The sequence below is a fragment of the Pogona vitticeps genome, chromosome 4 (genome assembly GCF_051106095.1).
Source record: "Pogona vitticeps strain Pit_001003342236 chromosome 4, PviZW2.1, whole genome shotgun sequence".
NCBI lineage: Eukaryota > Metazoa > Chordata > Lepidosauria > Squamata > Agamidae > Pogona > Pogona vitticeps.
Genome location: NC_135786.1, coordinates 25,048,043 through 25,066,339, shown reverse-complemented (window position 1 = coordinate 25,066,339; position 18,297 = coordinate 25,048,043). Strand labels below are relative to the sequence as shown.

Here is an 18,297-nt window from a genome sequence, read left to right as displayed (position 1 = left end):
TTTTTTTTTTTTTTTTTTTTTTTTGAGGTAGGGATTACGGTATATTATGAGCATCCTGAAAAATCATGCTAGGGCTTATTTTCAGGTTAGGGTTTATTTTAGGGGAAACAGGGTAGTAAATATATCAGACCAAACAGAGGGCGGGAGAGACAAACACATAGTGACATCTTAAAGAGAAAATGCTATATTTTAATGAGAGCTTTCATGGCTCAAGTCCACTTCCTTATACAGTATATAAGAATGAGATTATATGACTGTCATATTTATACATGGCCCATAACCAGGTGAGGATATAAATAATGGAACTCCAGGATAGCTCAATGTTTTAGGTATCTGGTTGGGAGTTCGATTCCTCCGCCATTCCGCCTTGACAGGGGCGGGACGGGATGGTAGCCTATCAGGCTGTGAATAATGTCAATTATTATTATCAGCAACCCTATAAGCGGCCACAACATTTTTGTCTCTTTTAATTTTTTTAAAAAAATATTTTTTGTCTGATATGCTTGCACAGAGTAACCGGCTGCTTCTTGGCAAACTGTTTGAACGTATTGGCGGCAAACTGTAAAACGATCGCACCAGCACTTTGTCAATGTCTTGCAAAGACGTGGAACTTGGAAGCACCTCTGGTCTGTGAGGGAAATAAATGATCTCAGCGGGTCCACCAAGCTGACAATTTATTTTATGTCAGTGTCGTTCTGAGAGCCGCAGTATGAACTGGCCCCCCAGACGGTCGAGATCTCTTTGTGTGTGTTTTTTTTTCTCTCTCTCTCTCTCTTTCACACACACACACAGAGAGAGAGGCAATGAGCAAACACCGCTTGACATATGTCAAGAGACGAACTGGATTAACCGAATGGAGGTCTTGGCCGCCCTCCTGAGCGGCACCGCCTGTGACTGTCGGCGCAGCAGAAGCGCGGGCCCCCCCAGCGGCCCTTATCGCGGTTCTTCACGGACGCGGGCAGGCCGGTCCCAGAAGAGGCTGCTGGGCGGAGCCAGCCGTGCAGGAGGACGACCGGGCGGGTCGGCAGCTACAAAAGTCCTGGCCGGGCGTGCAGGAGGAGGAACAGGCGAAGAAAGGCAGCATGGAGAACCGCCCGGTCGTCTTCGACAAGCCTAAGGTGAGTAAGCCGCTAGCCGTGAAAGACAGGGAGCCAGCCAGCCAGCCAGCCAGCCTCGACGGCGTGTCTCTTGGGGGGCTGAGGAGACGGCCGTGTCCCGGAGGAGTGGGTTTCAAACGCGGCCGGCCGCCCCGCTGGCCCTCTTGAGAACCACCCCTTGCCCTCCCATGAACCCGAGGCGCCACCCCCGCTGCCCTTTTAGGGCTCCGAAAAGAACCCCGAGCCCTTCCCTTGAGGCGCTTCTACTCAAGAGGAAGTCTCGTTGCGGCTCAAGCGAGGCTGAAGCGTGGCTCGCTTTTCTGGCTTTCCTCCCCGTACCCCCCCCCCTCTCTTTTGTTTATTGCTCCGAATTAAGGGACGCCTCTTGGTGGCTTTCGACGAGGCAAAAAGCAGCCTCGCTCTTCGGGTATCCTGCGGGACTCCCCTCCCCGTTTTCTTTGCTCCCAGACCCTTTGCCCCTTGGCTTGTCATGAGGGCTCAAAGTCTGGTGGTGCCGGAGCAGGTAACTATACTATGCTAATTGAGGCGGTATCACCTGCTTCTCAGCGTGGGTTGTAGAGACTTTAGGCTGCTGGTTGCCCTTTCAACGGTGCTTCACTTGCTTCATATCCTTTTTACTTCCCACTGAGTAAACCTCTTTGCAGGTCATCCATCCTAACTGCTCCTCCCAGACTCTTACCGCCATCCTGGCTCTTAGTATAGATTCACCGGCTGTTCTACTTGCATTCTGTTTCCAACAGCTGTCCACCTTGGCTCACAGTCTTCTTTGCACCATCATATTATATTGGTGTCCCTGTCCAGGTGCTTTCTTTCCAATATTTTATCCCTTCTTTAGACAGCCAGCTCTTTCTTTCCACTCATTAGGGTTTTGTCCCCAAACCCACTTTCCCCTGTCAATTGAGGACTCACCACACATAATTTGTTCCCTCTTGTGCGTGGGTGAGGCTTGTTTTGGCTACACGAGGATAAGGAGCTCATTATTAGTGCTGTATATAGTATTAACCAGCAATTTAGATGTTATCTTGTCTTGCTATGTGTCATAGATTTTTTTGTGGTTCAGAATGATACTCATCATGTATTGAATGCAGAGGGTTGGCTCAGTAGCTGTGGTTAGAGATCTGGGATATTTGTCTTAATCTTTTACTGTTTGTTATACAGAACAGTGATGAGGTGGTTATTTTTTGTGAAAATATTGCAAAATAGCTCTCTGTACTCTGTGTAGTATGTTAAATGTTTGTGTGTGTGTTTAACTCTTGGTCCCCCTAGGAATGATGTATTTATCAAAAAGAACTGCAAGGTAGCTCAGTGGTTTATACATCTGGCTGTGGAGCCAGAGGTTGGGAGTTCAATCCTCCTTGAGAGTGGCTGGACTCGATGATCCATAGGGTCCCTTCCAGCTGTGCAATTCAAAAGTTATTATTATTATTATCCTTTTCTTACTTGGCCTTCAGACTTGTTCATTCAAGAACTGCAAAATGATTGCAGGCTAGAGAGCTTTGACAGCTTAACTGTTCAAACCAACTGGGCTTCTGTTGGACAGTGACATAATTTGAGCATATTCCTAAATCAGTATTCCTCAGCTTGGTCCTTATGTTGTATTATCCAAAAGTACACAAGCATATACCATTACATGCATAGTATAGTGAAATAGTGCTGAATGTGTATTCTTCTTTGACTTATACAGTACCGTGTTTCCCCGAAAATAGGGTCTTATATGAATTTTTGCTCCAAAAATGCATTAATGCTTATTTTCAGGGGATTTTTTTTCATGCACAATCTACATTTATTCAAATACACTCATGTCATCTTCTGGTTGTTACACAGTGGTGGAAGGTGGGCTTTCACTTAACTGGGGCTTATTTTTGGGGTAGGGCTTATATTACGATCATCCTGAAAAATCATACTAGGGCTTGTTTTCAGGTTAGGTCTTATTTTCAGGGAAACAGGGTACGTGGATTAAAAAATTCAGCACTGTTGAAAATGTATCAGTTGGGACCTGTTGCTGGAACTATCTGATTAATCATGAGCAAGCCTCTTAAGAATAAAACAGCCTTTCTTTTATGATTCACTGGCGAAAACTGTATTTATTGCTTAGTACAGTAAAAGGCACTAGAGCAAGCCCACTGGATCAATGGGAATTTTGTGAGTCAACTCCTCCATAAGTTTTAGTGATTCAAATGGGCTTACTCTAGCATAGTAAATTGCAGTTGGAGGGAGCCTATTTGAATTATTGAGCTCATAGAGGAATTGACTAAAATCCACATTGATTCAGTAGGCCTGCTCTACTGCATTTTACTGTGCTAAACAGGATTTTCACCACTGCCGTTTTAAAAAATGCAAAATCTTAATATTTCTGTACAGATGATATGGTTTTTACAGTTAAAACATAAGACTGATCAATGACATATTTGATGTTATATTCTCATGGGACTGATTAAACCTAGGATCCAAGGAGTTTGGTTAAGCAATGTTGGGTAGTACTGTATGGAGCTAATCCACCTAATTTCTTTGTTGCTGAACATCTGTAGGTAGATGGAGCACGGTCCACTAAATCAGCCATTCTCAGTATTGTTTTGGCCATAGCCATAAACACAATAGGAAAAAAATATAGGCCAAATCAGGATAGTATAAATTGCGTAACAAACATTCTGTTGTTGGAATCCTTGTTAAATGAGTTGGGTCCTCACGGAACACAAGGTAAATTTGGGCCATCTCTAGTTTGACCTGCATAATATATTTTTCACACTTTAATTATCTGCAGTTGTGCCAATGAAACTCTGTATGCTTTCTTCAGTTCCTTATAATCTGGCTGCCTCCTCCTGCGGGGTTGAGACAATTAACATAAAGAAAGAAAGGGAAAAATAACATTAAAATGTTGCCTGGTGTGAAATACAATCTGGGATAATAGAACATTTATGATTGTGATGAACTGCCTCTGAGCAAGCAGTCAATACCCTTTTGTAGTGCTACTAAATAATTGAAGCTTTGGCAAGTCTAGAAAAATAGTCAGTTCACACCTTAAGGCCATTGTGTATTTTCTACTCTTAAAGTTTAAGCTAGTGGTTCCCAAACTTTTTCAATTTGCAGCTCCCCTTGATTTACTAGCAGCTAGCCACAACTACCCAATACTGTACAATACTTTGGGTAGGTAGAGGAGAAGGGAAGGTGGAAGCCCAGCCTGAGTAGTACTTCCATTTTTGTCCCCTGAAAATAATTTATAGTTATAGAATGTAACAAAATAAAAATAACATTTGTTTAATAAATCTTTAATTGAGTAAGAAACAGCGCAATATTAGACAAAACGGTTTTCATAGGCTTAAAACCCTCTTTAACCATTGTGTTTAAACACACATCATATTTTCTGTACAGTACTTGGTTTTTCATTTCCTGATCTCTTTTTTGACGATGTTGTTCTGGCAATCACTGGGCTGAGGGGACTTTCTTTAAAAATACTTGAAGAAAGAAAACGGAATATTCTGTTTCAGATCACTACTTCAAATCAGTGGGTATTAAATTAAAAAGAAAAAGTCTCATACCTCCTAAAAACCTTTCCTAGTGAACATCCTCCAGTGGAAGGAAAGAAGAGGACAGGAAAGGACAGGAATGTCCTGGTGAACATCTTCCAGGGAAATGGAAAATGGAAAGGAAAAGAAAAAAACAAACTGGAGGAGGATGTTAACAGGGACTTCAAAGGCAGTTGGCCAAGAGTCAGTCAGCCAGTCTCTCCCACACGAAAGGGGGATGAAAAAGAGAAATGGTTACTGACCCCTTGACCACCACCCCTTTTTCTCTCCCCCCCTTTCCCCATTTTGTGCCCAGCAATCTACTGCATTTTATGATTTAAGTTCCTACCTTCCAGCCTTCATTGCTAATCTCCACTAATGAGTTGGGCCTGGTTTGGCCCCACAGGGGTTTTGTGAGTACTCCAGATACAGTATATGATCCTCCAGTTTGATAGATCATAAGATGAGCCTGCTAGATCATATGTGCTGTGATAAAACTCCTTGCAAGTTTGTCTTCCAGCATCTAGTATTCATTCTGAAAAGAGCCTTTTGAACATGGAAGTTCCATGGAAGCAGTCACAGATATTGTTATACTGACCATCCATGATTTTCTCAGTCTACATCCTCCCCTTAATATCAGCAAACCAGTGGACATCATCAATTTTTCTGTATGTACATTCCATAAATGTAATGCAAGACAAAAGTTTTGTTTTACATTTGTTATAAATGTAAAGGTAAAGGTTCCCCTTCACGATTTGTCCAGTCATGTTTGACTCTAGGGGGGCGGTGCTCATCCCCGTTTCCAAGCCATAGAGCCAGCGTTTGTCCGAAGACAATCTTCTGTGGTCACATGGCCAGTGCGACTTGGACACGGAACGCTGGTACCTTCCCACCGAGGTGGTCCCTATTTATCTACTTGCATTTTGCATGCTTTCAAACCGCTAGGTTGGCGGGAGCTGGGACAAGCGGCGGGTGCTCACTCCGTCATGTGGATTCGATCTTACAGCTGCAGATCTATAGACCTTACAGCACAGAGGCTTCTGCAGTTTAACCCGCAGCGCCACCACGTCCCTCCATAAATGTCATAAATGTACTGCACATTAAATTTGTTGGATAATGGTCAGTCCTAAACTTTGTAAGACAGGACGATAAAAGCACATTAAAAATCTGCACTTTATTTAAAAGGGTCCTTTTGAGGGCAAAGGTGGGATAAAAATATTTTAAATAAATAATAATAAAAATAAAAATTAAACTTCTCTTTCCCTTTAGTGATCTTTTCTTAATCTACTCTAGATTTAAAAGCTAGGCACTACAGTATTTGGCTTTTCTTTTATAGGAGAGATGCCCAAATACTGTACTTTGCTTATGCTTCTCTCTCTCACTTTTCCCATATCAGTGTAAAATGTACAAAGAGAGCTAACCAAGAAGTTGAAGTTGAACTGTAATATTAGTGCTAGGATATTTCAAAAGATTACATAGTTTTCACACCACTTGAAATGCAGGATACACAAAAGATATTTCAATATGGGTAATTTATTTTTTCTCTGTTGGGACAGTGTGTACCCTAAAACATTGGCAACCTTTAACAGAATATTTATTTGCTTATGGAATTGGCAGTACTGCTGGTATTTATTTAAAGAGATTGAGAATGGATGTAAGGTTTAAATTGCTTTCCTTGTTCAAAAATATAGAATTAAATAGCATAAAAAATCTTGGCTCTCATCTTCGAACCGCAATTATGTCCTGCATTATTACTTACGTAGTCACTTTGATGCCACAAATTGAGAAAGGATCATCTGCCTTCTCCTGATAGTGTTTTGTACAGACTGATTGACGTCTGCAAGGTTCACAGTAGTCTGTATGACTATGCAAAAAATACTTTGGGGATTTAAATTTGTTATTCCCTGTGTACGTGTATTATGTTTAGTACTTACTAATTGACTTATCAGCTCTGCACTTGTTTATATTTTTTTTAGTGGTTTAGTGCCCTATTTTATTCGTTTGATTTATGACCTGCCTTCACCAGAAACTGGGAGCCAAAAAGATTAAAAAATAAGAGCAAGGTCTGGATTCCTGTTGGCAGAAAGTGAATAAAGTGCCAGATTGATACTACAAGTGGGGTCTCTACTTAAGAACGTCCCTACTTAAGAACAATCCAACTTAAGAACAGCTCCATTTGCTAAATTTTGCTTCTACTTGAGAACAGAAATCCAAGATAAGAACAGGAAAAAAAAAACCTTTCCTGCTATTTTTTTAACCTTAGGTCATCTTAGGTTAAAAAAAAAAAAATTCTCCCCCTAGTGGTAGAGTACGTATTAACCAGCTTTGCATTAGTTCCTATGGGAACTAATGCTTCAATGTACGAACGCACCTCTACATAACAAAAAAAAAAAACAGCCAGAACGGATTAATTGGTTTTCAGTTCATTCCTATGGGAAATTTTGCTTCAACTTAAGAACGTTTCAACTTAAGAACACCATTCCAAAACGGATTAAGTTCTGAAGTAGATGTTCCACTGTAGTTTCTATGGACGGAAAAGAGCAGATATGGATTAAATGGTTTTCAATGCATTCCTATGGGAAATGCAGATTCAACATAAGAACTTTTCAACTTGAGAACCACCTTCCAATACGGATTAAGTTCTTAAGTAGAGACCCCACTGTAATTAATGAGTTGCCAGTTTTGTTCCTGGTTACATAGCTGTTGCACAACTGAGTACATGCTCAGGAGTACAAGCATTTTGTCTCATGACTGAACACTGTTTCACTTACACATGTGTAAATAGCCAACAGAATTCTAGCCAACTACCAATAAAAATAATATATTATAAATATTAAACCTTAATTAAATCTGTTTTCAGTCTTAAAAGCAGACAATCAAAAACTGTCAATTAAAATAGTTACAAATTATCAACAGAATGAGAGACTATGTAGTATTCTGTATAGAGTTTTGGACTGGAACTCAGAAGATCTGTGTCTAAATTACTACTTGGTGTGAAAATTCACTGGAGGGAGGCAGGTAGTAATAATAAAACCACTCCTTAAATATCTTACATAGCTTGGAAAATCTACAATGCTTGCAGTGGGTCACAACTAGTTTACAAAGCACACCACCTCATCAGAAGTCCTTTTTGCTAGCAGTCAGTTACCTGCCAAAGCCTCCTAAACAAGAACATTTTCTTATGCCATTAAGTAGGTGGCCAACCTGGACTCCCTGGACAGGGAGTTCCATAATCTGGGAATGGCCACTAAAAAGGCTTTATTTGTCTCTACACCAGTCTGAAGATTCCAAAGATTCCTATGCACACTTTTATGGGAGGGTATCTTTCAGATAGCCTGGACCAAAGTTTGAAGGTCATGATCTATACTTGAATTGTGTCTAGAACTGAATTGGTAAGCGGTGGTTGAAATCCAGTAGTAAGTTGCAAATAGAGTTGCTTTGTTGAAACAACTCCATAAATTCCATTCTTACTCTTGTTGCACCTTACTGCTAGATTTAGCCAATTAAGTTTCTGTCATGTTAAATACTCCCTGAAACCAGTCTGGGTCTGTAGTCTGGCTGCCGCATCTGTGTGTAATCCAGGTGGGATGTAACAAAGGTGTGTGTCACCATAGCCAAATAAGACATTATGGATGTTTCAGTGCATTAGGTCTCTGGCTGTGGAACCAGAGGTTGGGACGTCATTTCCTCACTGTGCATCCCAGAAGAGCCAATCTGTGTTGCCTTGGGCAACCTGCACAGTCCCAGGGTACCCCGAGAAGGAAATGGTATATCACTTCACTTCTGAGTATTCTCTACCTAGAAAACCCTGGAAAAGGTTGCCATAAGTCAGAATTGACTTGATGGCACACAACAACAGTATATGTATATTAGCTCTTTGTCTTGTTAGAAAATATCATTTATTTATTTATTTATTTATTTATTCATTTCATTTCATTTCATTTCATTTGATTTATATCCCACCCATCTGGTCTATTCGACCATCATGATAGTATGCCATCCTTTTGCAGTAAACTCAATCAGATTACATTGACATTTAAAAATAAAATAACATCCAGTGTAATTTCCTATCAGAATTGAACATATCATAGTGAATAATCTTATGTTGCCTCGCATCTTCAAACAGTGAACATTTCTAGAGATACACTCCCTATAGGCATTCCACTGGAGCACGTTGGTCTTTTAATAATTCATTCTATTAAAAATGATTTACTTGAAGAAATAATACCTCACTTCTTGGAGAATTCTTCAGACTACAGTTACAGAAGTGAAGAAAATTAGATTAGCTGGGAAGATCTGTTCTCTTATCAGATCAGTTTTCCATATTTGGATCATTCTAGCATGGCCCTATATACTGTATATAAAAAGAATTGTTTAAACATCAGTTCCCATGGAAATGTATCACCTGCATTCCCCTGACAAAAGGATGTGTCTAGAAGCCCTGCCAATGGGCTATAAAAGAACAGTTTTAGTCATTTGCCCCCACCCACCAAAATTTCAACAATAGCTTGGACTGGAGTTGCCTCAGCTGTTTACCACAAGTGGAAGTTACTAGTACATCCATGATAAACTATGAAGCTTATCTATATAGAATGAAATGACTATTCACAATGAATTAAGAATTCAATATGTTTTGGATGCCTTTTACTACGTCTGGGGCTTCTACATTGGCTAGTCAAATTGCTTTCCTGCAATTATTTCAGTTGAGCATTCGGATATTATGCAGAATAACCCCTGAAGAAATAGATTAGTAAATTCAAATAATCAGAAACTTTTGTTTCACAATCATAGACACTTTTCATTGAGCAAGAAGCTTTTAATAGCTTTACTTGATGTAAACAGTATGATCATATGCTTGATTCAACCTTGTTGCTAAGTGCCACTGGGTCGCTTCTGACTCATGGTACCCCTTTGAATGAGCGATCTCCAAAATGTCCTGTACTCAACAGCCTTGCTCAGCTCAAGTCTGTGGCCTCCTTCAGGTAGTTAGTCCATGTGTACAACAAAAATCTTTAGATGTGTGAAGCCGATTCAAATGCCATTGCATCTTAAAATAGATGGAAAGTTAAAAACAAACAAACGCTAAATCTGCATAGACAGCTTTTCACTGCCCATCCCTCTCTTGCTTGCACCTTGGAGGGCTTGGGAAGGGGCATTTGTACTAAAATAACTAAAAGCATGAATGACTGCCAAAATCTGAGAATAAATATGTTTCTTACTTATGTATCACAATAATTTTAATGTTTCTTAATTGTCACAATCTTGTGATTCTGTTGCAGATAGAACTTCACGTCCACCTGGATGGAGCTATCAGACCAGAAACTATTTTATACTATGGCAAGTGAGTGAATGGGGTTGGAGTTGAATTGCTCCCTTTCTTGTTTTAAATGATTATGTTTTCCTCCGTATTTGCAAAATGATCCTCAGTGATTCTGATTCTGTTTTGATACGGAAAAACAAACAAACTCTAACATTTGATTCTGTCTAATTATTATGAAAATAAGGAAGTGTGCTTTGGTAAATGAAGTAAATTAACAGCACAATCCTATGCATGTTTACTGAATAGTATGTCTTACTATGTTCAGTGAAGCTTGTTTCCAATCTGGAATTACAGCTTGAGAGTTGGTAAGTTACAGTGGTGACATGACTCCCACCATCTAAATCAAACATGGATACCTTGTGTGGTGCAGCAGATAGAGTGATGGACACTCATGGTTGAATCCCAACTCACTAGAGGGTTAGAACTGGCAAGACTACCCTCTCACTTACCTGAAAGCTATGATCTAAACCAGCTCTATAATCATTATCTCAAATGTTATCCCTTATCAGGAAGGTGGAAGAATCTGTAAATCAGGTAAGGATAGGAAGCAAATTTGACAGAATGTAAGCCAGATTGTTTCACAATTGTATATGAGTAAAATCCCATTCAGTATGATTGATCATTGCTGGCTTTTGATGATGCAACAAGGTGGGGAACTGCAACACCAGTTCATGCTGGTCTATGCTACTGCATTGCTCCTGATTGAAGAGGGATTGGGGAAACAAACCACAAAGCTTTAGTATGTGCCTTCTTTATTGAATGGTCTGAACTCTAGTTTAGTTCTCTTCCAGCAAAGAGAGAAAGAATCCTAAAGCAAACTTAACAGTTTACTGCAGTGGTTCTTAACCTTTGTTACTCGGATGCTTTTGAACTGCAATTCCCAGAAACCCCAGTCAGGACAGCTGGTGGTGAAGGCTTCTGGGAGTTGCAGTCCAAAACTCCTGAGTAACCCAAGGTTAAGAACCAGTGGTTTACTGCGCTCCCAGAGAATCTGCTGTGGCTATTGGTTGTGCCACTTCCTCTGGATGGAAGTGGGCACAGTGAGCTGGGGCCCAGCTAGGCACCTGTGCCATCATTGTGGGGATTTAAACAGGTCAATGGTCAGTAGATATGGGCATGAATAAAAAAAATTGTGAGTTGTCATGATTTATAATTTATCAAGATTGACAAATCATGAATTTATGAACCTTTTCGGATGAATCAATTTGTCAATTCATCTTGACTTTTAAACCCTATAAAATGCCCCCTGGCACCTAGAGACACTGAAATCACTGAGAAGCTGCCCCCTACAAGCCCTCCAAATTTGGTGAAGTTTGGGTCTTGGACATCTCAAGTTATACATCCACAAAGTGTCCCCCCAAAAAGCTCACCCCAAGCACCTAGAGACACCAAAATTACAGAGAAACTTCTAACTCTCCTCAACAATAGTTCCAAGTTTGCTGAGAATTGGGTTTCGGATACCTGAGTTATATCAAAGGCTTTCTCACCAGGAAAATGCCCTTAAACAGCTGGCTTGCAGCAGTGGTGGAATTTTCCCCAAATCATCTGCTACAGGGCACTTTCCTGAGGGGGCACATTTTGTGGGTGTTTAACTCAGATGTCCAAAACCCAGTCTTCACCAAACTTGTAAGGCTAGTAGAGGAGAGTCAGGGGAAGCTTCCCTACTGTTTTGTTGTCTCTAGGTGCCTGGGGGGGGGGCTGTTTTATAGCCCAATGAATAAAAAATCACTAAAACTACATCGATTTGTATTTATTGGGGGCGTTGCTTCTGACAAATACAAATTAACAAATTAGCAAATTTTTATGAATTTTGCAATTTGTTTTTAATTCATGCCCATCTCTAAGAACCAGGCTTCCCCCCCCCCCCATGTCCTTTACTGGAGAAGTGGATCCACTGTCTTGTCCAGGGGTTCTGTTGCAGCAGTGGTTGATCTTTCCCAAGGGCACAGAAGATCAAAGGGGGGGGTGTACTTTGAATGTCTCAGCCAATTATCTGCTTCTAGGTCTGCTGAGGATGATGAGTCTTTCTCATCTTTTTCCTTTAATTCTAGCTGCTGCCATCCTGTCCCAGATCCTGCCCCACCCTCCAGTGTGGCTAATCTACCTCTAAGCTGCCTTCTGGGGGCCCGTTCCTGCTTTCCTTGCCCTCAAGCTGCTTTGCTACCAGGGTCTTCAGGAAGTCCCCATGTATGTGTGATTCTGAGGTGGACAGCTCTCCAGGGAAAGCCACAGGCAACAGGAATGAGGCTTATGTTCCAGTTAACCACATTGCAAAGCATTGTAATCAGTATGGCTTTATAATATAATCAGTTTGCATTCTAATGGAAACTGATGCTATCATATGCAGGCATAGAATGAAGAATTCCTATTTGCCATACCTATTCCCTGCCACATGTCAGCTGTTGAATGTTTTATCTTCATTTAATTTTGTACAGTATGCCAGTAAAGGTTTCTGTCTGTCTATTTGCCAAATGATTTCTCAAATGGATAGTGAGATCTTTTTGTTTACTAAGAGGGTGATTTCTGTGACACAAAGAAATTGGACAATGGAAGGGGTTAGGAAACATATTTCATGCAGGAATAGTTTCTTAGCAAACCAAATAAAAAACCAGAAATTTCTGTATCAGTAGATTAATATTGATAGGTTGTACTGTTGAAATTAGAATTTAGCTAGAAATACACAGCTTCCCAGTTTTTTGTCGATTTTCTATAAGTATCTACAATTTTTAAAAATCTTTCTGTACTTTATATGTGTATTTGTTTGTTCTCCTGCTCTCTCTTCCAACACTCTGCCATTGGAAGAGGAATTGTGTATGAATAGTAGGGATGATATAGAGGGTCACATGACAAATGTCTAAGACTCTTCAAGCATCAGTTTTCTTTATACACCAAAATAAACCAATTCTTTTCAGAACTAACCAAAAAAGCCTTTAGAACTTATGAGTGTGTTTATTGATTTATTTTTTATTTTCAGGAAAAGGGGCATACAGCTCCCTGCAGATACTGTGGAAGGCCTACTGCAATGTGTTAGTTATGAAGAACCACTCAGTCTCACAGGGTTTTTAGAAAAATTCTCAATTTACATGCCAGCAATTGCGTAAGTAAAGTAACTCTGTCTTAACGGTTACCAAACCTTTACTCATTTTTATGGTGGTGATACTGACTCATAGTGCTAGGTTAATGATCCTTGATGTGTAGCATTTGCCCAGTTGTTTTGCCTATCAGGTATATAAACTTTGACATCGAACACTGCTTAGAAATTGAAGCCATTATTTCTGCTGAGAAAATAACAGCCTGATAGATGTGACTTGCTGGTGCACGGTGATCCTGACCTGTACCCTTACAAGTAGTTAAGTAAACAGAACAACTTGTAAGGGCGTGTGAAAGCTGTCTTCCTTTTGAAGTGTAGTGTGGGTAGCTTTGAAACTTCCGTCACAGAAAATGGAATCTACTGGAATCAACATAACGTATATTCACCATTGCATATCGATTTTGAGACAACTGCAACTGATTGTGTGACAGTACTGACATTGTATTCTCGAAGGCTTTCACAGCCAGGATCTGATGGTTGTTGTGGGTTTTTCGGGCTCTTTGGCCATGTTCTGAAGGTTGTTCTTCCTGACGTTTCGCCAGTCTCTGTGGCCAGCATCTTCAGAGGACTGGAGCAAGAACTCTGTCCATGCTCTGTTGCTGTTTGTTGGATAGTTGAGTATTTACAGCTGTGAGAACAGCTTTTGTCCTTTTCAGGAGATAGGGTGAATTAACCCTTTCAAGAATGTAGGCACTGTTGAATAAGAAATGTGGCAGATTTTAATTTAATATTCAGGAAACATAGTCAAGTGCATGAAGTACTGATTCCATATCAGAATTAATACAGGCCCTATGTCAAGTTAAATGCATTTCTTTTTCTCTCTCTCTTGCATAGTCCAAGAAAAATTATTTTTTCCCAACCCCTACGTGACTAAAACTGGTTGCATTGAAGTGGAGAGTATTCAAGGGTTGGAAGGATTCCTTGTTGCAGCTAATTCCCTATTTAGGTATCCTAAATTTCCTTGCTGACCAGGACATGTGTAGCTGAAGTTCAAACTGGATTTTTTTTTTGCATTGGATTAGACCCTGCTTGGTTTGTATATAGGTTTAATTAATTTTGGTTGATGTGCCCTGCCACCCTGTGCAGCCTGGAAGAAGTTGCATAGGCCCAAAGGAAAAACTGGTAAACAACTTCTGAGTATTTCATAGTTGGAAAACACTGTAAGAGTTGCAATAAGTTAAAACTGACTTAATGGTACATGGTTTCTTAATTATCGTAGGCCACCTCAACCTTTTTGTATAGCCAGAACAACAATTTATTTATTTATTTATTTATTTATTTATTTATTTATTTATTTATTTATTTATTTATTTATTTATTTATTTATTTATTTATATGCCGCTCGCACTACCCAAAGGTCTCTGGGCAGCTTACAGCATTTAAAATACAATGTAATTAATAAAATGATAACAAATGAAATACTGAACTGGAACCAGATCAAGGTTGCCAATTTAGAAAGGCTTTGAGTAGTGATTTACTAAAATGTAGAAGAATGTCTTATAAAAACCATTCTAATTTTAAAGAAACCCCTAAATTGTAGATTCATCTCAGCCATTATAAAACATACTATAATGTGTTTGCAGGGGAGACCGCGAGGCTATTGAGAGAATTGCCTATGAGTTTGTGGAATCAAAAGCAAAGGAAGGTGTTATTTATGTTGAGGTCAGGTATAGCCCTCACCTCCTGGCAAACTCTGAAGTGGATCCTATCCCTTGGAACCAAGAGAGGTGAGTAACTGTTCAAATATGTGAATGGATGTGTTTCAGTATGTTTCCAAAAGGCATATTTCTGATAAGCACGAGTAGCTTCCAATAAACATTTAAAGGAATCTGTCTGGTTTGATTCCCAGTGTAGTATAGTATAGTATAGTATGTATGTATGTATGTATGTATGTATGTATGTATTTATTTATTTATTTATTTATTTATTTATTTATTTATTTATTTATTTATTTATTTATTTATTTATTTATTTAATATCCTGCCTATCTAGTCGGGTCAGGACCACTCTAGGCGGCTAGTAAACAGAGTGATGAAGTAGGACTCTGGTGAACAGGGTTTAAATCCCAACTGGCCATGGAAATTGACTGGGGGAGTAAACTGGTAAAACCACTACTTAAATATCTTACTTACCTTGAAAGCTTAGCGTTGCTATAAATCAGTTCTGACTTGACTGCACAGAAAACACACATACATAGATATTACTATTACAGTGGTGCCCCGCTAGACGCTTATCCCGCACGATGTCAAAATCGCTTGATGATGACATTTTTGTGATCGCTGTTGCGATCGCAAAACAATGGTTCCATGGGGGGAAATCCGCTTTACATTGATTAGGAGCCTGCTTCGCAAACTGTTTGTTCGCAAAACAATGTTTTTTTCCGGCTCCATAAAATGGCTTCCCTCTGTAAAATGGCTTCCCTCCCTTCTCAAAGTAGCTGCTTTCCGGATGGAAGCTTCTCATTACAGCGATTTAGAACAGCTGGTTGGCAGTTCTCTATGAGCAATCTTCGCTGGACGTTGAGGTATTTCTCCCATTGGAACGCATTGACTGGTTTCCAATGGGGATTTTTTTTCTATTTGATGACAATTTCGCTTAACAAGTGGGGCACCACTGTATGTAGTTTTTTTTGTTAATGTTACATCTGCATGAGTGCATCTACTGTGGCAGTGCTGTTAGTGTGTGGGTATTCCACATGTCTTTAGGTGCTTAACTGTGTGATCTGTTAAATATTTAATATGCAGTTGAGCTTACCTTTCCTTCTGTACAAGTACATGTGTGACAATCTGGAATACATTTGGACCACCACATTTGGGTAGGTGATACAGTGGACCCTTGACTTACAGACGACTTGACTTACAGACTTTTTGAGTTACAGACTTCTCTGGTCGCAAAATTTAGGTTTAACTTGCAGCCTGAGAATTGACTTACAGACCAGAAAAAAAAACAAAATGGAACAAAAAACGGCCTGTTACGGGATTAATCGGTTTTCAATGCACTGTAGGTCAATGGAGACTTGACCTACAGACTTTTTGACCTGCAGCCACTGTTCCAATACGGATTAATTCCGTAAGTCAAGGGTCCACTGTACTTAGATATTTTCTCCACAGGAAGGAAGGAAAGAGGCTCAGCTCCATGCTCAATGTAGAAAAGAGTCTTTCAGTTTGCCTTTAGTATTCTGTGCCACACAAGATATCAATGCAGTGTGCATGTTTAACATTCTGTTTACATAGGGAAGAGGGTCCATTCTGTGAAAGCTGCTTCCTGTGTAATTCTGGTTCTCATACTCCTCTCCATAGTACTATATTACATAGTACTATATTATTCCCAGAGAATGAGAAAGAAAAATATCGAAGCACAGTGTAACTAAAGTTAAGCATTTTGGGCTTTAATTTTAAGCACATTTTCACTGGAGTAGGAACACAATCTGGCTTTGTTCTAAGGAAATATGCATTTCATCATGCTGTTTAAGTCCCACGATGAGCAATTTATAGAGAGAGTAAAGGAGGGAGAAAGGACCATGTAGATATGAGTGTCTGTGGTGTCAGTGTGACCCTTAGTGGTGTTGATGAGCAAAAACATTAGCAACTTCCTAGCTGTTAAGTTAGAATGAATATGACTCCTAAGTTTTGACTGGATGTCCTAGTTAACATTTCACATTTATGGATCATCATCTCAAGCACTTACTCTTTTCTACTGCAGTCTTTTCAAGATATAATTCCTTACCAGGCATTTTCTATTATAGGAAGTAAATAAACCTTCAGCTACAAAAGAGAAAAGAATTATTTTAGGGATGTGTACACTTTTAATTACTTTAGATAGGTAGTGACTAAAGTTGCGGGCTTCTAAAAATTCTTCTAATTAATCAGTAAACAAAGATGGGTTAATGGGCATTTTTGCCATATTTGTAGTTGTCGAGACCAGTACCACTGCTTTTAAAACCAAAGAATTGATTAGAATTTATGCCTGTATTAGCAATTTCTGCCACCAATTTCAGAGGATAGACATATGTTATGGAGGTCAGCATATACACTAGCAGTGCAGAGGTCAGAAGGCTGACATGATTTATTGAAACCTTCTCCATCTTGACATATCCCTGATGATTTGCATTAAATTTCCTGAAATTATTGACCATTGGCCATCCTGGCTGAAGTTGGTGAGAGCAAAAATTCAAAATAAATGGAAGATACCACATTGAGATGGTGACTTACAATTATGTGCTTACAATTAACTGACTCAGGAGATTTTGTTGACTTAGAAGAAAATAGCTGTATAGTGAAATCCTAATATATATATATGTCTGTTTGGAGCTTAGCCTTATCAAGTTTAGTCCCAGATAAGAAATATATGATGCATTACAGCTTTCATGTCAGTTTTTGAATATGAAGTCCAAAGTGCCGGTACTTTCCAAAGCTCGTGAAGTGCATCTATATTTATTTGGCCATCTTGAAAACACTAGAGATTTAATCAGCCTGCTCTGTTTTTCCTCTCTTCTTTCCATAATCCCTCTGACAATGCTTCCGCGTTAGAGGGACCTCTTACCCTGAGTACTTCATCCATCTTGCTGTGCGAGGCAGCTGTAAGGGGTTTTGGCAGCTCAAGAAAGAAACTAGACTTAAAACAAGTATTTCCTTTCACAACTTCTCTTTAAAATATCCAATAATTTTTGGTTGTTAGAGCTACTAGGGTGAGACACTGCAGGTGATGTTTATAACTCTAAATTTGTTCAGAAGAAATCAGCATTGTCTGATCGCTAATTTATATTTTAAGCCAGTTTCACAGGGCAGTGTCAGAAAGAGTTGAGGGAGAACAAGAGAAAGAAGGAAGAAGGTTTGCTCTTACTCTTGGCTGGAGTTCCTGCTAGGGTAGTCTAAAGTTATGCATGTTAATTGGGTTGGGGGGAAGTGCAATTTCCAGCTCAGGAAAAAAAATTGCTTATAGGAATATTTAAGTGATTTAGCAAGAAAATTATCAAACCATTGCTGCTAGTTTGAGTACCAAATTAGATAGTTTGCAAGGTGTCTTTCTGTCTCCTCTACAACAGAAAGAAATGGTTTGTTGCTATTTGTAGAAAAAAGGGTTTTCTATATAGATTTGATTTAAATGTTAAATACAGTGGTGCCTCACTTAACGAGCGCCCCATTTAACGATGAAACCACATAGCGATGAAGATTTTGCGATCGCAAAAGCGATCGCATTGCAATGGTAAAAAATCACTTTGCGATGATCGGTTCGCTGTTTCGCTTACCGATTATCGCATAGCGA

The 18,297-nt window shown here is 39.6% G+C and overlaps 1 protein-coding gene across 3 annotated transcripts in view; it reads left to right on the top strand.

The window, feature by feature from the left end:
- The first annotated feature begins 822 nt into the window (after nucleotides 1-822).
- The window catches only part of ADA (adenosine deaminase), a 48,225-nt gene continuing 30,750 nt past the window's right edge, over nucleotides 823-18,297 (top strand). The window contains exons 1-4 of one of the 3 annotated variants that reach the window (XM_020789235.3): nucleotides 823-1,118; nucleotides 9,901-9,962; nucleotides 12,916-13,038; nucleotides 14,616-14,759. In XM_020789235.3, coding sequence (XP_020644894.1) covers nucleotides 1,083-1,118; nucleotides 9,901-9,962; nucleotides 12,916-13,038; nucleotides 14,616-14,759 — 365 coding nt within the window. In that variant the 5' untranslated portion in view covers nucleotides 823-1,082. Of the gene's footprint in view, nucleotides 1,119-1,572; nucleotides 1,621-1,685; nucleotides 8,389-9,900; nucleotides 9,963-12,915; nucleotides 13,039-14,615; nucleotides 14,760-18,297 lie in introns of those variants that run through there. The other 2 variants (XM_078392578.1, XM_072996928.2) reach the window with 2 other exon arrangements.